The following is a 17,855-nucleotide window of genomic DNA, read 5'->3' as shown; positions in this document are numbered from 1 at the left end:
GTCCACATCCTGTGTTCCTGTGGCCCGTTGGTCCCAACTGACAACCTAGGTCTGTCTGCACACTGTGTCCGAGGACCCCCAGCTCCCCAGTGCGCTTTGGGGGTCCAGTTTGCGGCCATGCCTTGTACTTGATGACCCGGATCCCTTGGTTCTCCGGCTTGATGAGGAGGACTTCGGGCCACTGGGCTGGTTCAGGACGACCTTCAGGTCAGCCCAGGGTGTCCGCAGGGTGGGTGAGAGACAGGGGGGATGGGCAGGTTCGCCGCAGGTTAGGGACTGAGGTAGGGGACACACACCCACCCTGGGCTCTCCAAGGCCCAGGGTCAGGTCAGAGTCCAATCCTGGCTGTGGCACTAAGCAACTCCGGGACCCGGGGTCAGGCATTTCTATGCCTCCCATTGCTCCTGTGAAAAGCGGCCCCAATGCCTGCCTCGTTTTAGTGGGATAAAGGGGACCGCCTGTGTGACAAGCTGCGTGCACCCCATGCACCAGGTCCTACCGTTGTTCCCCACTTGGGGGAGGGGATTTATTTGGGGGTCCCCTATACCTGTCATCTTCAGCAAGAAACCCCCTCCTGACCCTTCGCTCCCGTTTATTTCCACAGCAGTTGTGTTCTAACAGCAGGCAAGACTGTTTTTTGTTTGTTTGTTTGTTTGTTTATTTTTTGCATCAGAGAATCACAGACACGTCCCAAGACAGATTAGAAAACACAATGTTAAAAAGTCGGGGACCAGGCTTGCGGCTCTTGCACAGGCCTCGGGAGCCGGGGCTGATTTCTGCGTTGGCAGACGGTGTTCTGGAGGCTTGGCAAGTCTGAAGCTGCCCTTGTCCGTGCCGTCTGCAGGAAGAGTCGGGAGGTGGGACGGAAGACAGGGCCGTGGCCCAGTGGGACAGCAGGTAGGGGTCATGGTGATATTTTGACAGGACCTTGGGGGAGGCTGAGGTCAAATTGTGGCCAGCGTACACTGATTGAGATGCTGTCTGCAGCTTTCTGTATAACAACCACCGTAGTGTGGATGGAAATGTGGTTACCCCGCCCTGATAATGGCAGACAGGTGGGTGCCACGGCATCATGAGCCCCCACAGCATCGTGGCAATAAGAAGCCAGCAGGAGCCACAGCAGACGTGGCAGGGAAGCCGGTCACCAAAGCACAAGCCCTGTAGGGTTCCGCTCCCAGGAGGGCCCTGGAACCGAGGGATTCACAGAGACGGGGCGTCGGGGGCTGGGGCGGGCAGTGGGCACTCAGTGTGTGATGTGGACAGAGCTTCCATGCAGGGCAGTGACAAAGTTCCAGAGATGACGGTGGTGGGGACGGCAGCACACCATGTGGGTGTGACTCATGCCGCTGAGCTGTGCCCCGCCAAAGGGGTAAGAGGGCAGATGGGGTGTCGTGTGTGTTTGAGCACACTCCAAACAAAAATCAGAAGGAAGTAGAAAACAGCAAAAACAAAAACATAAACCAGGAGTCTGGGGAAGGTTTGCTTCTTCCAGATCCAGCAGCTGTGAATGGAGATGGTCCCGGCAGTCCCCAAGCCGGTCACCCTGGGTCGGGCAAGGCCTTCCTGACACGGTCTCCAACACACCAGGTGTATTTCTGTTTTTATTACTTTTAGTACAGAACCACATCATGAAATGCCGTACCCCATTCACCCACACGGGACTCTTCTCTGTGACTACCATTCTGCTGTTTTTCCTTCCAAGTCACCGAAATAGGTGTGTATGCAAAAATGCATGGGTATGTGTGTGTGTGTCAGGCACGTACATAAGCATTCACGCGTGCGTGCATGCCTGGATGCATGAACGGTGTCTGCGTGCCCTTGCACTGGCTCTTGATTTTTAGGGGGCTGCCTGGAGGTGGTGGGAGGGTTCCCGTGTGAGGGAGAGGGGCTCAGGCGTTCCAGAGAGAGGGACACGTCCACCCTGTGCACTGGGAACAATGCAGAGTGTCATCAGGGTGCTCCTTGTCCCAGGGCTTGTTCGGTCCTTGCGATAGAACGGCCATGGCTTCCGTCACGTGCACGTACAGGTGCCCTCTCGGTTGGTCCCCGGGGTGCCGAGCAGGTGCACGGTCGGAGTGCGTCTGTGGACAAACACACACACCGCGTTGTGGGCATTTGTAACGCGGACCGAGGCTGCCTGGCATCTTGGGTCGGAGGACAGACTCCGACGGACAGACTGCCTGCCACCAGAAGCCGCAGCACCTCAGTGGGGCACCCCAGACACCCTGCGTGTGTCCAGGGACCTCGGCGGCACCCGGAGGCCGATGGGGGCGGTGTTGGCCGCCCAACTGCCCCCCGGGCTTCAGGACAAAATGACAATGGAACTCCTGCTGAGGAAATGCTGCCTTGAGCCTGAGTGCGTCAGTCCGCGCTGGCCACCGGGAGCTAGCGTCCACTCCGGGGACGTTCTGACCAGAGTAGACGGGTGTACTCCAAACTCTGGCTGTGGGCCGATCACCTGTGTCCCACCTTTTCCATTCCACGCAGGCGGTTTGAGGTTTCTCACAGATTTTGTTTTTTTGCACCCGATGAGTGAGGATCCCTCCCGGCACACGGGTGTGTCGCCGTGTCGGTGGACCAGGGTCGGTGGCCCAGTTCTGGTTGAGTTGGTGGTGCATTCCAGGGTTTCGGTGGGGGAGGGTCCCCTTGTGGAGGATGGGGGTCCCAGCCTTTTTTGAGTCACCTGCGTCCATTGAAGCCCTATCCTAGGTCCGTCATCACCTTGCAGGCCCGTGGATATTCAGGGCCGATGGGCTTGGACAGCATCTCGAAAGGGGACGTCCCAGGTGCAGCGGACGCTGGGAGCGATGGCCCTGTGTATCCGTGGCCTGGGGAGCGCTGGGCTGAGGGGACCCTGAGACCCACTCCCAGGTCCCCAAGGTGGGCAGAGGGCCAAGACAGCACGTGGGTGGGTTCTAGCTGCGGACACAGGTGGGGGTCTGCAGCCCCCGCAGGGCCGGTGTCAGGGTCCACAGTTCACACACATTCAGGCGGACCGAGAATCCGGCGGGCCCCCTCACTCCTCCGAGCCGCCGTCTGTGTGGAGGGTCCCCCACGGGCCTTGTACAGCCTTCACCTGACTCCACAGTGGCCGCCGTGCCCTGCCGAGCGCCTGCGTCCCAGGAGGCAGGTCCCCAGGGAGCCAGCACCGGGCTGGGTGGGCCTTCATCTCCCGTCCATAGGTTAATGCTTTCTACGTGCTGGAGTCCTGGCCACGGAACCTGGCGTGGCTTCAACACGCGGGCTGGTGCTGGGGTGGCCGTAACAAGTGCCCACGAACTTGGGCCACGAAACACCGAGAATTCATTCTCTCCGTCCTGGAGACCAGGCGCCTGAGGTCCAGGCGTCCCCGGGCTATTGGCCACGTCCCTCCCGTCTCTGCCTCTGTCTCCACGTGGCTTCTCCTCCGAGTCTGCGTCTCCTCGTCTGTCCCTTCTCAGGACACTGTCACTCGATGCGGGGTCATCCTCACCCAGCAGGTCACATTCTGAGGTCCCGGCGGGACACGGATTTGGGGGAGCACAGGATTCACCTCCGTACACTTGTGTCTGTTTTCTTCCAAAGCAGTGGGGGCAGGAAGGGAGGTGCGGAATCTCCATCAGCCACTGGGCCCCCCAATCTCACCACCTGATGGCCCCTCCCAGCCCTCGCCTGGCAGGCTCAGGTCTCTCCCCCTGTCTGGTGCCTTTCCTGCGATGTGCAAAGTGCCAGAACTCTGCGGGTTTGGGCAAATCCCCGGCTCCGAGGACCTGCGGTTTTGGCTGCCTGGATGCCCCAGGGCTGGCGGCCCCTGGGTTCCAGAAGCGGCCCAGGCCTCAAGGCCGGTTCCAGTGGATCCCGGTGCGGGAAGTCTTGCACCAAACTGGCCAGTGGGCACCAAGGGGCTTGGCGGACACTGCTCCACTGGGCTCGTGTGGTCAGGTGCCTTCTCCTTGCAAAATGCCATGGGTCAGCCTGGGTGCTTGCACGTGGACAAACCACCTCAGACCTGGGGGTCTCTGTCCGTGGCTCAGGGTTCTCAGCAGGGCGCTGCCCCCAAAGTGTCCTGGGGTGCACCCTGCAGCCCAGGTCGGTCACTGTCCTCACACGGCCACTTCAGCCCCTGCTCATGCCCCTGGAGGCCCTCGGCCATCGGGGCCTGACCCACCCCACCTGGTCGCCCTTGCTTCCTGCGTGAGACCACACGGCTGCGGAGCCCCCCGCCCCCGCCCGGCTCACGTGCGGGGCGGGGAACTTGCAGAGCACAGTGACGCCTCTCCACGGTGGTCTGTTTGCATCCCAGTGCCTGAGTGACCACTGGGACACGTGGACCACGTCCAGGGCACGTCAGGGCGGGGCGTCTGAGACCGGGCAGGCCCAGACCACGGGGTGGGTGGGAGGCCCCGGCAGGACAAGCAGGGGCTGATGGGGACACAGCAGGGGCTGGCCGACCACTGGGGGGGGGGGGCTGCCCTGGCCGCCAACCTCAGGAGCAGGGACCCAGTCTGCCTTGCATATTGCCAGCGTCTCCCCCAAAACCAAACCCTGCTGTCTGCCTGCGCCCCGGCTCCGCCCGCGGGCCAGGGCCGCTGCCCCGATGCTGGGAGTCACCCCTGCGGCAGCGTGGGGACCCTTCCCGGTGCCTTCACGATGGAGGCGGCAGCGCCAGGAAGGAAACCTCGGACCTCCCGGCCGCCCCCCTCTCTGGCCCGGCTCAGAACACGCTCTCCTGCCTCTGCAGGAAGGGGCGGGCGGCGGCGGCGTCGGGCCCGTCGGCGGGGCCGGTGGACAGCGTCCGGGCGGAGAAGAGGCTGTCGCGGCGCGCGTCCGCGGGGCGGGGCGGCGGCGGGCCGGAGCGCAGGTAGTCGCGCAGGCGCATCTGGAACTCCCTGGACGCGAAGTAGTACACAAAAGGGTCGAGGCAGTTGTTGAGGCAGCTGAGGCAGAGCGTGAGCTTGTACACGTGGTAGTAGCTGGTGCCCAGGAAGAGGCGGCCCACCATGTGCGCCAGCAGCACGAAGTTGTTGGGCGCGAAGCAGGTGACGAAGGCCAGCAGCACCACGGCCGCCAGCCCCACCGCGCGCCGCCGCTGCGCGTGGCCCTGCGGGTCCGGCGTGCGCAGCAGCTGCAGGATGGTGGCCGTGTAGCAGGCCACGGTGATCAGGAAGGGCACGAGGAAGAGCACCATGAAGAGCGTGAAGAGGAAGATGGCCCACATGGCCACGCTGGGCAGCATGGTGGACTTGAGCACGTCGAAGCAGGTGACGATGCCCAGTTCCTCCACGGCGTAGGTGAGGTCGGTGCGCGCCAGCGGGGACAGGGCGCCCAGCAGGAGCACCCACATGCCCAGGCAGGCGGCCAGGGCGTAGCGCCGCCGCCGCCAGGGCGCGGAGGCCAGCGGGTACACCACGCCCAGGAAGCGGTCCACGCTGATGCAGGTCATGGTGAGGATGGAGGAGTACATGTTGGAGTAGAAGACCAGCGTGACGCCGGTGCACAGCTGCGTGCCGAACACCCAGTGGTTGCCGTTGCAGTGGTAGGCGATCTGGAAGGGGAGCACGGCGGCCAGCATCAGGTCCGTGACGCTCAGGTTGATCATGAAGATGATGGACGGGGACCGCGGCCCGATGTGGCGGCAGAGCACCCACAGCGAGAACAGGTTGCCGGGGATGCTGATCAGCGCCACCAGCGAGTACACCACGGGCAGCGCCACCGCGATGGCCGGGTTCTTCAGCATCAGAATGGTGGCGTTGTCCGGGCGCGTCATGTTGATGTCCATCCTGCCGGGCGCCCCTCGGGGGCTCGGGGACGGTCTGGAAGGCAAAGGGCACAAGGGTGAGAGGGGGACAGAAGGGGGTGGCCTGCTCCTGGATGGCCCTGCATTCCGATGCACTGAGTGCCCTGGATGCAGCCAGTCCTGACTTCCTTCCCTGCTCCCCTTCCTCGTCTCAGGGAGCAGGCATGCCACCATCTCTGCCGGGGAACTTCCTCAGACTGCTCGCCACCCACTCATCGCAGGCCTGGTAAACCCCTTTCTTCTCGGAAGCCCGAGGACTGTGTTCTGTGAGGCACGGTGCAGTGGCAGCCACGTTGGGGCCGTGAGGATTCCGGCACTGCAACCGTTACCAAGTGATAAGTTCACCAAGGGACTCATCCTGCAAGTGTCTAGTAGACACGCTGTTTCTCTCAGATTTTGCTGGGAGCCGGTGCTGTCATTTGCCTGATGTCCCACGGGGGCCACTGTGCTATCCGCATGATAGTCCCAGGAGGTTCCTTATCCCAACACCCTGCGCCTGGCTTCCTGCTTTCTCCTGCCCTTTGGGGTGCCCACGGTGGGGGGGGGCTGCTCATTAAGGGTGGGGGCCACTGAGACATTATCCCTGGCCCTCCCCTTCACCTGTCCCCCGCGGGACACTCCAAGGCAGTGAAGCCAGTGAGCACAGCCGGAGGGAATGCACTATCGTAGCTTCAAGGCGACCCTCAGACACACCGTGTGTACGGCAAGCTTTATCTGCCTGGCGTGGCTGTGAAGCCCCAGCGCCCATCAGCCTCCCGAAAAGCGCACAGATACTCAGGCCCGGAAACCCCCTGAGGACGGGCTGGGGGTCCCATCACCCCCTCTCCAGGGCAGCATGGAACGTGCCAGGGCCGCCCCTACAGGAAGGGACCCGGGCTCGTTGTGTTCCGTAAATACCAGCGTTTCCCTCGGTTTAAAAAGTCTGGGGCACCCATTTCCTCACTCATGGTAGACTCTGATTTCTCTCTGTTTGAACGGCGGGGAGGTGGCATGCGGGCGGCGGGGCAAACAGCCTAACCACGCAACGTAAGAAACAAATAACGAAATAAAAGCAAGGCCTGTGTGTTTTCCTCCTGCCCAAGAAGATGCCTGCGTGGTAGTCGCCTGGGCGGGGACAGTTTGTGAGGCTGGAGGGCACACGTTCAGGACGCATTGGACCTGGAGCTGAGAATCTCTGCTATACCCAGCATACCAACTGCGTGCGTGGGCCACCGGCACACTGGAAGGGCGGTCCTCACCAGCACCCAGCCCCCCTGACACCTTGACCTTGGCCGTGCAGCCTCCAGGGCCGTGAGGAAGAAGTGCCCAGTCTGCGGTGTTCTGTGACGGAAATCCAGCTGTCCTGGCACAGCACAGAACCCCGGACCCTCTGTGTGGCCCCTGCAGGCGGTGGGAAGGCAGCACTGTGTTCCCATTTTACCGACGGGGACACCGACGTCCCCAGATGGGATGGCGTGCAGCTGCCGTGGGCAAGGAGGCAAGCGGCTTCGCCAGCAGCCCGCACCGCTTTGCCGTGTCTTGGCGTTTTCCTGACAGCGAGGCTCACACCTGCTCTTTGGAAGACACCTCAGGCCCCCGATGACAGAATGGCCGGGGGCGGAGTCCCTGGGCCCCGCAGTGGGGACAGAAGCACTCACAAGTCCCCGCAGACTCTGTCCCTGAGGCCACAGAGCCTCCAGGGTGGCCGCCCGAGCTGCTGTGTTGCGCCTCGGCGGACGTCATCGTTTCAGCTGTGACGCCTTCCTGCCCCTGTGCTGCGGGCTTGGAAACCCCAGACACAAGAGGTGCCAGCTCACGCCCGCACGATGCCACGCGAGGTTTGTCGTTGGGCTGCCGAGCCCTGTCCCCACGCAGGCCCCTGCCACCTTTCATTTGCAGGTGGCTGTGGGAGTGAGACTGGGGGCTCCTGAAACCGGCCCCCGGGCTGTTCCTCCCCTCACAGCTGCCATTCCCAAGGGCGTTGGTCTTTTTGTCACCGGGTCCTGGGGGGCAGAGGGGGTGCTTCCGGACCCTGGGTCAGCAGGAAACACTCGGTGGGTGTGCCGGAGAGGCACCCCTGTGGCCACCTGCGATGTGCGAATGGGTTTTACTCACAGGTCAGCGGGCCCAGGCGAGGTGTCTGTCCCCGGGGGTGAACACGCCTGCACACTCTGCCCGCTGCAGCCCAGAGCTTCCTCTAACCCAGTTCGCAAACGGCCACCCCGCCTTGGGGTTTCGTTTTGCGTGTGCACGCCGGCCCGGCCCCGGCCGCCTGGGACGCCCGGGAACTCAGCTCCAACAGGCACGTGTGTGTCTCCGGGTCCCCTCGCTGCTGCGGGCACACACACGGATGCGAGAGACGGTCACCATCGCCGGGAACACAGGGAGGGAGGAGCCTGCTGGGGGCTTTAGAGATGCGTCCACCCAGGAGGTCTGAGACAGGACATGGCGGGCAGACCCAGGACCACGGAAACGGTCCTTCTGGGGCGCGTGGTACTGCGGTCTTCTGAGGTCGGCGAGTGTCTGGGGAAAGTTCTTTCCACGTCCGCCGGCGTGGCTCTCACCGCCCTTGTATCTGCGATGGTCCCAGCGAGCTATGAGCTTCTGAGGATGCCGAGTTTGGGTGCCACCATTGCGGGAGGTCTTAGGACAGACGTCCAGCCAGCTGAGGGATGTTACGGTGGCAGAAAAACTGTGGGCATCGAAAGCCCACGCCGCAGTATTCACGGAGTTTTTACCGCTCTGATCTGCCACGATCGGTGTGTGACCGGCCACCCGCGGGTGGCTTCCTGGCGTCCAGGCCCTGGTGGGGCAGCCCGGTGGATGGCTGGGTGGCGGCGATGAGTCATAGAGAGACCGCCGGGCCGGTCGCGGCGCGCAGACGCAGCGTTTGTGGTCTGGACCCGGAGGAGGCTCTCCGGCGTCAGGAGGGAAATTTTATGAAATGAGCAAAACCGGCTGCTTTGCGTGGCCCCCAGGCACCGGGGGTGCGGAGGTGGCTCTTGCCAGAGGCAGGGGCTCGGGGCTGCCCCGGCAGGTGACCGGCCGCCGTGCCGGGCTCGCCAGCTGCAGGCGGGAGCCTGTGCGACTGCTGTGCCCCACGCCCGTCTCAGAGGCTGTGTGTCACCTGTCAAGGTGCCTGAGTATCTGCCCACAATCTCTCTTTAGTCTTTCTGGACGGCTTTATTGAGGTGCGATTTACATACTGTGCTGTCTGCCGGTTCAGAGGGTGCACGGTTTCGCGGTTCTCACTGTCAGCAGAGACACGCCGCCTCGGCGTGACACCAGCCCACCAGGTTTGCGCGGCCCCTACAAGCCGTCCTGCGGTCCGCGGCCATCCCCCGGGGGGAGCCGTGCTCCTGGCACCCGGTGGGCGGGGACCCGGGAGGCTGCTCAGCACCCTCTACCCTCCAGGGCCCAAGTTGTGGTGTGAGGCTGGGAAATGCTGACCTTGTAGGACAGTCTCTGTCTTTCTGTGTCCTCTCTCTGTCTGTCTGTCTATCATCCATCCATCCATTACTTATCTATCCATCCACACATCTACCCATCTATGTGTCTATGTACTTATTCATCCATCCATCCCTCCATCCATCCACCCATCCATCCATCCCTCCCCCTATCTCCCCATCTCAGTGGTCAGCACCTGAGGACAGTCCTGACGTCCAGTGTCACCGTGCCCTGACCCAGTCCTGTGTACTCGTAGGGACACCTTTTCCTCCCCGTGACTATGAAGGGCCCCCACCCTCTTTCCCGAGTGCCCTCGAGGTTCCTACTTTCCAGGCCTCACCTTCCTGCGCTCGCCTCGGCTGCAGTGCCCTCGTTCCCGCTTCCCACCCAGGCCTTGTCCTCGCCTCTGCCCTGCCACCGGCTCGGCGACTGCGTGGCAAACGCGTGAAGGGACCCGAGACAGCACCGTGGCCCAGGACAAAATGCTCGGGAACCCGTGCACCCCGACAGGTGCCCGAGCTCGCCCCAGCACCGCAGCCTGACCGTCCCCGACCTGGGCCTGCACGGCCTCGCCCGAAGCTGGTGTCACTTGGGGGGCGTACGGAAGGGACAGTGCGTGTCCCCACACATCCTTCAACCAGGCAACTGCAGAGTTTGTGGGCACACAAGAGACAGACTGGAGCATTGTCCCTGTGCCCAAGGGCTGCGGGTCCGATGCCACCCAGGCCGCACAAGGGAGGCAGCCGAGCGATAGGTCTCTCTCACACCGATGTTTCTCTCTCTCTTGAAAAGTCAATCAACACAACCTCAGGTGAGGACTAGGGGACAACGAGGCCCAAAACAGCCGAGGACAAAGCTAGAAGATGGCTGAAAGCTACGGCCACCAACACAGAGTGGCACTGCAGGGGAAACCTGAGAACAAACAGGTCAATAGCACAGAACGGGAGTCCAGCGAGGAGCCCGTTAAAGACTGTCCTGCTTCATGAAAACGAACCCAAGACAGACCACACACCTGAATGTCAAAGGCAAAGCTACAAAGGGAGAGGGCACGGGAGGGGCTCTGGAGCACCCCCGGGCACAGCGGGGACATGTCCCATCGGACGCCAAAGACCCGGTGCGTGAGCAAAGAAAGAGATGATGCAGACTTCCTCCACCCGAACGGCTTCTGCTGGCCATGGCGACGCCAGGATCAGGAGAAGAGAAGCCGAGACTGGGAGCAGACATTTCCGAAAGACACTCCGGAAGGGAGACTTGTATCCACAACGTACAAAGACGGCGTCATACTGGGCAGGAGAGAAAGCCCCGAGTTCTCGACCGGACGGAGTCCTGCGGGGACAGCGCACAGGTAGCCGAGAGAGGCAGCTCCTCGTCACGAGCAAAATTGCTAATTCACCAGGAGGAGATATCCCCCAACAGGCAAGACGACAGCTGAGCTCTAAGGTCTCAAGAGCCCTGAATGCCAGGGTGTGTGGCGGGGAGGGTGGGGGACAGACAAGGACACTTGTCACTCAGTGCTGCCCTCGATGCCATGCCAGGGTCTCCTCCAGACCCCGGCACAGCTCCCGCCCCCAGCATTGGCCACCTTTGCAGGCACGAGCTGCCTACAACCGCCGTCTGCTTTGTCCCTGAGCGAACACCGTGTTCTCCCACCGATTTGAAAATGAGGACAGTGCAGCGGCGAGCGGGGCAGGTGGTGAGCGAGGGCATGGTGGGGACAGGGGACCGGGCCCATCTGGCTTCTCGCCAGGACCCTCAGATCAAAGGGTGACACCGAGCGGAGGTGCACAGTATCAATCTCCCCTCCTGCATCTTCCTCTGGATTGTGCAACCCAAGTGCTCGCCAACAGGCGTCTGATTTGCATGCTCTTGTCCATCTGGGGCACCTCAGGTTTCATCTGTGGGCCCTGCCAAGATTGAAGCCCCGCTGTGGCCTCTTGCCTTCGGGCCGTTTGTCCACCATAGGGCCCAGCCGCAGGGCTCTCTACGCAGGCAGAGCTCAGAGCCTGCAAAACGCCAGGAGCCTGGGTCTGGGTTTGCAGCGGGGCGCTGCTCCCCGCGTCCCAGGGGGCACCCCGCACCGCTGGCGTTCCTGGCACCGGCACACGAACTGCAGCTGCAGAAGCAGCCCGGGTGAGCGGGGCAGGAAGCTGCTCGGCGGCGCCTGGAGACATGAATCAACCGGAGGGCACTCGGCAGGGGGGAAAGCCAACCGCAGCCGCCGCCGTGGGGGCGGGGGCCTCCCGGGAAACGGGGGTTTTCAAGGGCCACGTTCCGGGCGGTTCACGGTTGGGCCAAGGGTCCGTGGCCCGAAACACAGCGTCAGCAGGGCTCGTAAGTGGGAGGGATTTGCCTAACAGATTGGGGCGTGGGTGTGTGCGTGTGCGGGGTGAACAGGAGAGAGGAAGACAAAGAGAGATACACAGGCACATAAGTGGATATGTAAATACACCACAGGTTGATGGACGGATGATGGCGGGCAGCATTACCCAGATATGTAAATACATAGATAATAGATGTCCTGAGGTGGACGATGGATGGACGCACAGACAGGAACACGGATGGATAGAGGAGACAGGTACATACATAGATGATAGATATGGTTAGAAGTATGATGGATGGATGGATACACAGACAGATGGACAGGTGACGGACAGAGAGCTGGGACCGATGAAGGGAAAGGGAAGCCCCCAGTGTCTCCTGGCCGATGGCCTCCTTTCCCCGCACCGGTCATCGTCCTGATGAGCCAACACGTGACCTGACGGTGGCCCCCAGTCTGCTCCCAGCCTCGCGCCAGACGTCAATAGTCCCATGAACTCAAATGCTGACTTTGTGGGTTCAGGAGGAGCACAGGGTCTTTCTGGGCAGGGAAGGAAAACAGCAGGCAGCGCCTGAGGAGAGGGGGTGGGTGGAAAACACCCTAAGCAGGCCGATCGCCTGTTTTTTTCCGTGTGGGGTGGGGGTCAGCTGCCCCGAGGCGCAAGCAGAAACACTGGTGGCTTGGGGACGGCCAGCCTGGGCTCGGGGGTTGGCAAGGCCAGAGTCTGAGTCACCAGCTGGGGGGCCTGGGGCAACACCCTCCATCTGGAAGCCCCTTTTCTGCATAGCGAGACGGGGATTCTGTTAGTTCCCTGCGGCCAGCTGAACGAATTTCCACCAGCTGGCGGCTTGCGAGTATGGAAGTTGACTCTCTCACAGTGTTCTGACCTGTGCAAGCCCAGGGTCAAGGAAGCGGCCTGGCGGGCTCCTTAGGGCGGAAGGGCCAAGGGTCACTTGAGGTCCTTCTTCAGCAGGATGATAAGCTGTGCACTGAAATGAGGTCCCTGAGGGGGAAGCAGCTGGGGCAAACAGCCTTCAGTTTTCCCTTCCTACATCCATGAATTCTCTCTCTCTCTCTATCTATCATCTCTTTTCACTACCTGTTTAATCTGATCTTTTCTCTAGATTTTTCAATCTCTGCCTCCGTCTCCACGTGGCTTCTCCTCCGTGTCTGCGTCTCCTCTCCTGTCCCTTCTCAGGACACTGTCACTGGACGCAGGGCCACCCTGACCCAGGACGACCTCCTCTCAGATCCTTCCCTCAAGCCCATCTGCAAAGACCCTGTGTCCAAATGAGATCTCATTCTGGGGTTCTGGGTGGACATACATTTGGGGGACTACTTTGAGCCCCCCAAAAGGGGGGGTGTTGATAATGCAAAACACTGTTTGCAGATGAAAAGGGGTTGATCAACCCTCTCAGTGTGGCCCCTTGTGGGAGAAAGTTCTCAATAGATTTGTTCATGCCTTCGGTCAAACTGTGGGTTCTGGGCGGTGAGCCAGCTGGACCTAGGTGAGGCCTGAGTAGTCCAGGTGTGAAGTGCAGGGCAGGTGGGAACCCTCTGTGCACGCTCTGAGCAAGGACCAGACTCATCCCTCCCCCACCTCATCAGCTCTTCACGGTGTGCCAAGCGCCCCATGAAAATCACCCAGCAATTCCTCCACTCGACACCGTAGTCCCACCACCCAGCGGCCTTTCTGCTCCTGGGCAGAGGCCAAGAGGAATGAACACACACGTCCACACTGACACAGGCACCTGCGAGCTGAGCTGCCTGCAACATCATTCACAGTCTCCAAAGCGGGGGAGCAACCCAAGTGTCCATCCACGGATGGATGGGTACACAGAATGGGTACATGCACACGGTGGAATATTACGCAGCCATGAACAGGAGTGGGCTCTGACTCAGGCTGCCGTGTGGGCACACCCTGGACATCACACGATGCCTGGTGAGAGGCGCCAGACAGACAAGGTCTCCTGGGGTGGATCCCGTGGGTGGGAAACGTCCAGAGCAGGCCAATCCCCAGGGACAGAGGGGGGGGGTCAGTGGTTTTCAGACACTGGGGCAGGAGGAGGGAAGTGGGGGCCCTTGTGGGGAGATTCAAATCTTCTGGAACCAGACAGAGGGGGCGGCTGCAGGACTTGGCCAATGTGCTCGATGTCCCTGTATCGACGCACTTTGCCGGGTTCAGTGAATGTCGTGGGAGATGATATCTCTACGTCAACTCAAAAATGCCTTGAATTGCAACAAAAAGCCTAAAAACAGGACTGCTTCCTTTCTCTGTGTCTGCGTTGGCCAGCTCTCCCCTGTGAACTCCCGGCCCCCGGTCCTGGCACCCTTCCGCCCCTTTGTTTGGGTGACCTTATGCCTCGGGTCACTGGAGCCGGCTGCCCACACTTCTGGTCCGTGGTCACTGCCGGTCATTTTGTCTCAGGAGGAGCAGGCGGACCTGCCCTCTCTGCCTACCATGCTCAGAGGTCGCACCTCTCGAGCCGTGATCCCGGAAGCCAGTGCTGGCTGAGTCAGGGTCTCCAGGGGCTCGTATTGTTCCCATTTCCTCCATGTCCAAGGCCACTAGTCTTCCTGGCATGAGGGCCCGGACAGGATGTTGAAACCTCAGGCCAAGACTTCCCGCAGCCCTTGGCCTGCACCTCCGCTTGTCAGACAGTTTTCTCCTAGTGCTGTCCTCGAAAGACCCTCCGTACAAATGGGGAAATCGAGGCAGAGAGGGACTGGCAGGCTGAGGGGCAGGTGCAGTCAGCACGGACACCCCGCATTTTGGGACCAGAGGTAGAAAAAGCCGCAGGCCAAGCCTCTCGGGCTCTGTCCTGGTAGTCCTGCTCCCTGCTCCCACCCTCGCGGGGACTTCGGGGACCGCCCCGCGGTGTGAGAGCCTGGTTTTCTCTAAAGAGGGAGACCACTCTCACTTCATCCCATTCACCCTAAGCAGCCAGGTGGCCACACCTGCTCCTGAGAAGGTGTGAGTCGTGGGCACGAGGACCAGTCACAGCAGAGGGGAGAAGAGACACAGGGTCTCAGCAAGGCGCACCCCCCAGCTGTCCACCCTGGATGCCCTCGGCCTGCCAGGTGGTGCCCTGGGGGAGTGGAGACGGAGTCACAGTCCACCCTGGAGAGGTACGTGGAGGGCCACCAGTGGCCATGCATCCTAGTGTGTGTGTGGGGGCTGCCAGCTTCATTTCAGGGACAGAGGGTGGGCTAAGCACCTCCCTCCCCAGGAATTGCTGTCTACCTGGAGGTACGGCCACACCGGTGGGACCCACTCCCCCGTGTCTCCCATTTTCCCACCCAGCAAACCCCTCACCCTCTTCTCTGCACCTGCATCGTGCGGGGCCTGCACGCCCGCCCTCCTGCCTTCCCCTCCCTGCCCAGCCGTTGCTCCAGGATGCCGCTGAGGGCCCGCCCCTCTGGCCAGGCATGGGTCAAGGACACCTCTGTGCTGAGTTTAGAGCCGGCACACAGGAGGGTGTCGATAAATGCAGAGCAGACACGTGGGTGACACACCAGATGTGTCCAGTGAGTGTGGAGGAAGGGAGTGAACGGGTGGGTGAGTGTGTGAATGTATGAATTAATGAATGTATGAATGAATGAATGAATGGATGGTTGGATGCGTGAATGTATGAATGAATGAATGGATGGATGGATGTGTGAATGTATGAATGAATGAATGGATGGTTGGATGCGTGAATGTATGAATGAATGAATGGATGGATGAATGCATGCATGCACGGATGAGGGAATGAATGAATGAATGACACACGAAATACTCCCGGTAGATTCAGAGGGAGTGAATGCATGAATGCACGACTGAGTAAAACAGACCCAAGGTGTTTCCCCTCCATGTCCGAGGCGTGCATGAATGGTGGAGTCAGTGCGGGAGCGAATGAACGAGCGCGATCCGCAAGTGCGGAGGGAATGGATGATCAAACGCATGGACGCGGGAGCAGCAGGAAGGAGCCTGTGCATTTGGGTCCAGTCCCCCTTCCTGCACCCTGGACCTGCTGTCCTCCTGCTACCGTGGGGCCGGGTGTTCAGCCCTCGACCGTCCCCTGGATCCTCCTCCTTGAAGCTGTGTGGTCCAGGGGACTGTCACTCACACAGCAGTGGGTGTGGCCCAAGCCTGCCAATCACGGAGCTCCTTCTATCCATGCACACAGACCGTCTAAGGGGTGGCCATCTGACCCTGGCAGAGCCAAACAGAACCTTTAGGAGGTGTTACTTGGGGGGGGGGTCCCTTTCTCTGCAAAAATGAGGGGCCAAGGCTATCAAGGACCCTCTTTCCCCCCACACAGACCAAGTGGCCTTCTTCAAAAGTCACCATAGTCTGAAGCTAGAGGACACAGAGATGGAGCTGAACTAGCAGACGAGAAAGAGAAAGAGAGAGAGAAAGAGCAGGAGCCGATGACCACTTGAGCTCCTGGATCGAGCCATACCTGAAGCTGCCATGAATTTCCTAATGACCGAAGTTGGCCATTTCCAAATTGAGCTCCGCTGGCATGAGTCAGGGGTTCAGAGTTTGACAGCAAAAGCCTTGTGACTCACCCACCCACAAGGAGCTGGCAGTGTCCCGTGCTGGCGAACAGAATCCCAGAGGAGGAGGATTCCAGGGGACCCCGCCCTTCACCGCCACGTGCAAGAGGCGCCCCACACCCCCCTTCTGCCCTGGTCTGGATATGGATGGATCTTGGCCAAACTTCTGAACTCACGCCCTGTGCTGGGTCAGTGTGTTCACACGGTCGAAAACGAGAACGGTGTACACAGACCCCAGCCCGTGCCGGCACCCACGCAGACCATGCGTGGTCTCTGCGTGCCCCACAAACAAGTTACACGAACTTGGGGTGCCCGGCTCAAACAACACACCCCGAACATGAGCTGGGCCGAGCTGGGCAGAGCTCACCACCCACCCCCCCCAACCCTGTCCTACTACCAATTAAACGGCACCTTTAAAACGGAGACATGGCCGTCACCTGCGTCTTGCCTTCCCTCCCCGGGACATCCGGCCCCCACTCTGGTCCCGGGACTTACGGCGGAGGTCCTGGGGCGAGCCCGGCGGCCGCGGCGACTCTCCTCTTGGGGCCCCTTTGGAGGAGGCTGCTGGCGGGTCTGGCGAAGGCGCAGCTGTGCGCTCCCTCTCCAGAGGCGGGTGCGTCCGCCTCCCAACCGGACATGTAACGGACCCAGTGCCCCAACCCTCCCGGGACCAAGAGCTTTGTTATAACGGCAAGCTGTCTGTCGCCCTCAGATTTAATGAAACGCGCAAGGTTACGAAACCCAGACCTGCCATGGATGAAAAGTTTCCTCTTTTTCACGGGAGGCCCCTTGGTTGGGGGGGGGGGGGAGGGCACACAGCCGTCCGAGGGGATTTTACGTATGTCTTCAAAAGCGCATTTCCAAAAACATGTTGTTAGAGGGGGAAAAAAACCAACCAATCAAGTGTCTCCTTCACGCAGAGAGGGACCACTTCCTGCGGATTCGCTGCGGGCTGCCCGTCATGCGGTTTGTATGACTGTGTTTCAGATGAGGTTGCGAGTTTTCACGCAGTTTTGAGATCTGCGCGGATGGATGTCAAGTCCTGACAGGCTGGCGGCTGTGCCTGTGTTCGAAGTGGTCTCTGGGCAGCGCGGAGGAGCCAACGTGTCGCAGGGGTGCGGCGGTTCTCCCCGGTAGTGGGTGGCCTTCCTCCGTCGCAGCCCCCCCTGGGCAGAGACTGACGGGGGGCCCATATTCGGAGATTGTGGGGACCGAGAAGCCTCATGGAGGTGGCCTTGTTAAAATCGAGGTCGTGGAGTTAGCTCTTAAGCCTGTGTGATTGCGGACTGGTGGCTCTTTCCAAGGGGATGAAGGTGGAATGAGGTCACTAGGGTGGCCCCAATCCCATAGGACGGGTCCTTGTAAGAAGAGGAGATGGGGACACAGACACACCCAGAGGGACGCCCGTGTGAGGACCCAGGGGGACGACAGCCGCCCACATGCCCAGGAGAGAGGCCTCAGGGGGAGCCAGCCCGGCCCACCCCTGGGTCTCAGCCTCCAGCCTGCAGGACGGGGAGGGACAGACGTCTGTCACTGAAGCTGGCCAGACCGGGGCAGCCCCACCAAACTACCACTGCTCATCCTCCAATTTTTTTTTTTTAAATTAGGAGAAAACTAACCCCAAACAACAAAGAGGGTGCTGGCGTTCACGCAAAGCAAGGGATAAAACGCCGGGCTCCTTTTTCTGTTGTTGTTGGTTTTTTTCCTTTTAACTCTAAGGGGAAATGACTTGCAAAGAGCGCAGAGAAATGCCTTGTGCGCGGCTCCGCTGGTCGTCAAGGAGATGGTGACGTG

At 60.9% G+C, this 17,855-nt stretch overlaps 1 protein-coding gene across 2 annotated transcripts in view; it reads right to left on the bottom strand.

Annotated features, from left to right (window-relative positions):
- Positions 1-650: 650 nt before the first annotated feature.
- The window catches only part of P2RY8 (P2Y receptor family member 8), a 30,812-nt gene continuing 13,607 nt past the window's right edge, over positions 651-17,855 (bottom strand). Inside the window, exons 1-2 of one of the 2 annotated variants that reach the window (XM_037140500.2) lie at positions 16,557-16,729; positions 651-5,792 (exon numbers count right to left, since the gene is read on the bottom strand). In XM_037140500.2, coding sequence (XP_036996395.2) covers positions 4,694-5,792; positions 16,557-16,699 — 1,242 coding nt within the window. In that variant the 5' untranslated portion in view covers positions 16,700-16,729 and the 3' untranslated portion in view covers positions 651-4,693. Of the gene's footprint in view, positions 5,793-16,556; positions 16,730-17,855 lie in introns of those variants that run through there. The other variant, XM_053673425.1, reaches the window with a different exon arrangement.

Source organism: Artibeus jamaicensis, unplaced genomic scaffold (genome assembly GCF_021234435.1).
Source record: "Artibeus jamaicensis isolate MK-2021 breed Jamaican fruit bat unplaced genomic scaffold, CSHL_Jam_final contig_859, whole genome shotgun sequence".
Classification (NCBI taxonomy): domain Eukaryota; kingdom Metazoa; phylum Chordata; class Mammalia; order Chiroptera; family Phyllostomidae; genus Artibeus; species Artibeus jamaicensis.
This window is presented reverse-complemented; position numbering and strand designations above follow the sequence as displayed.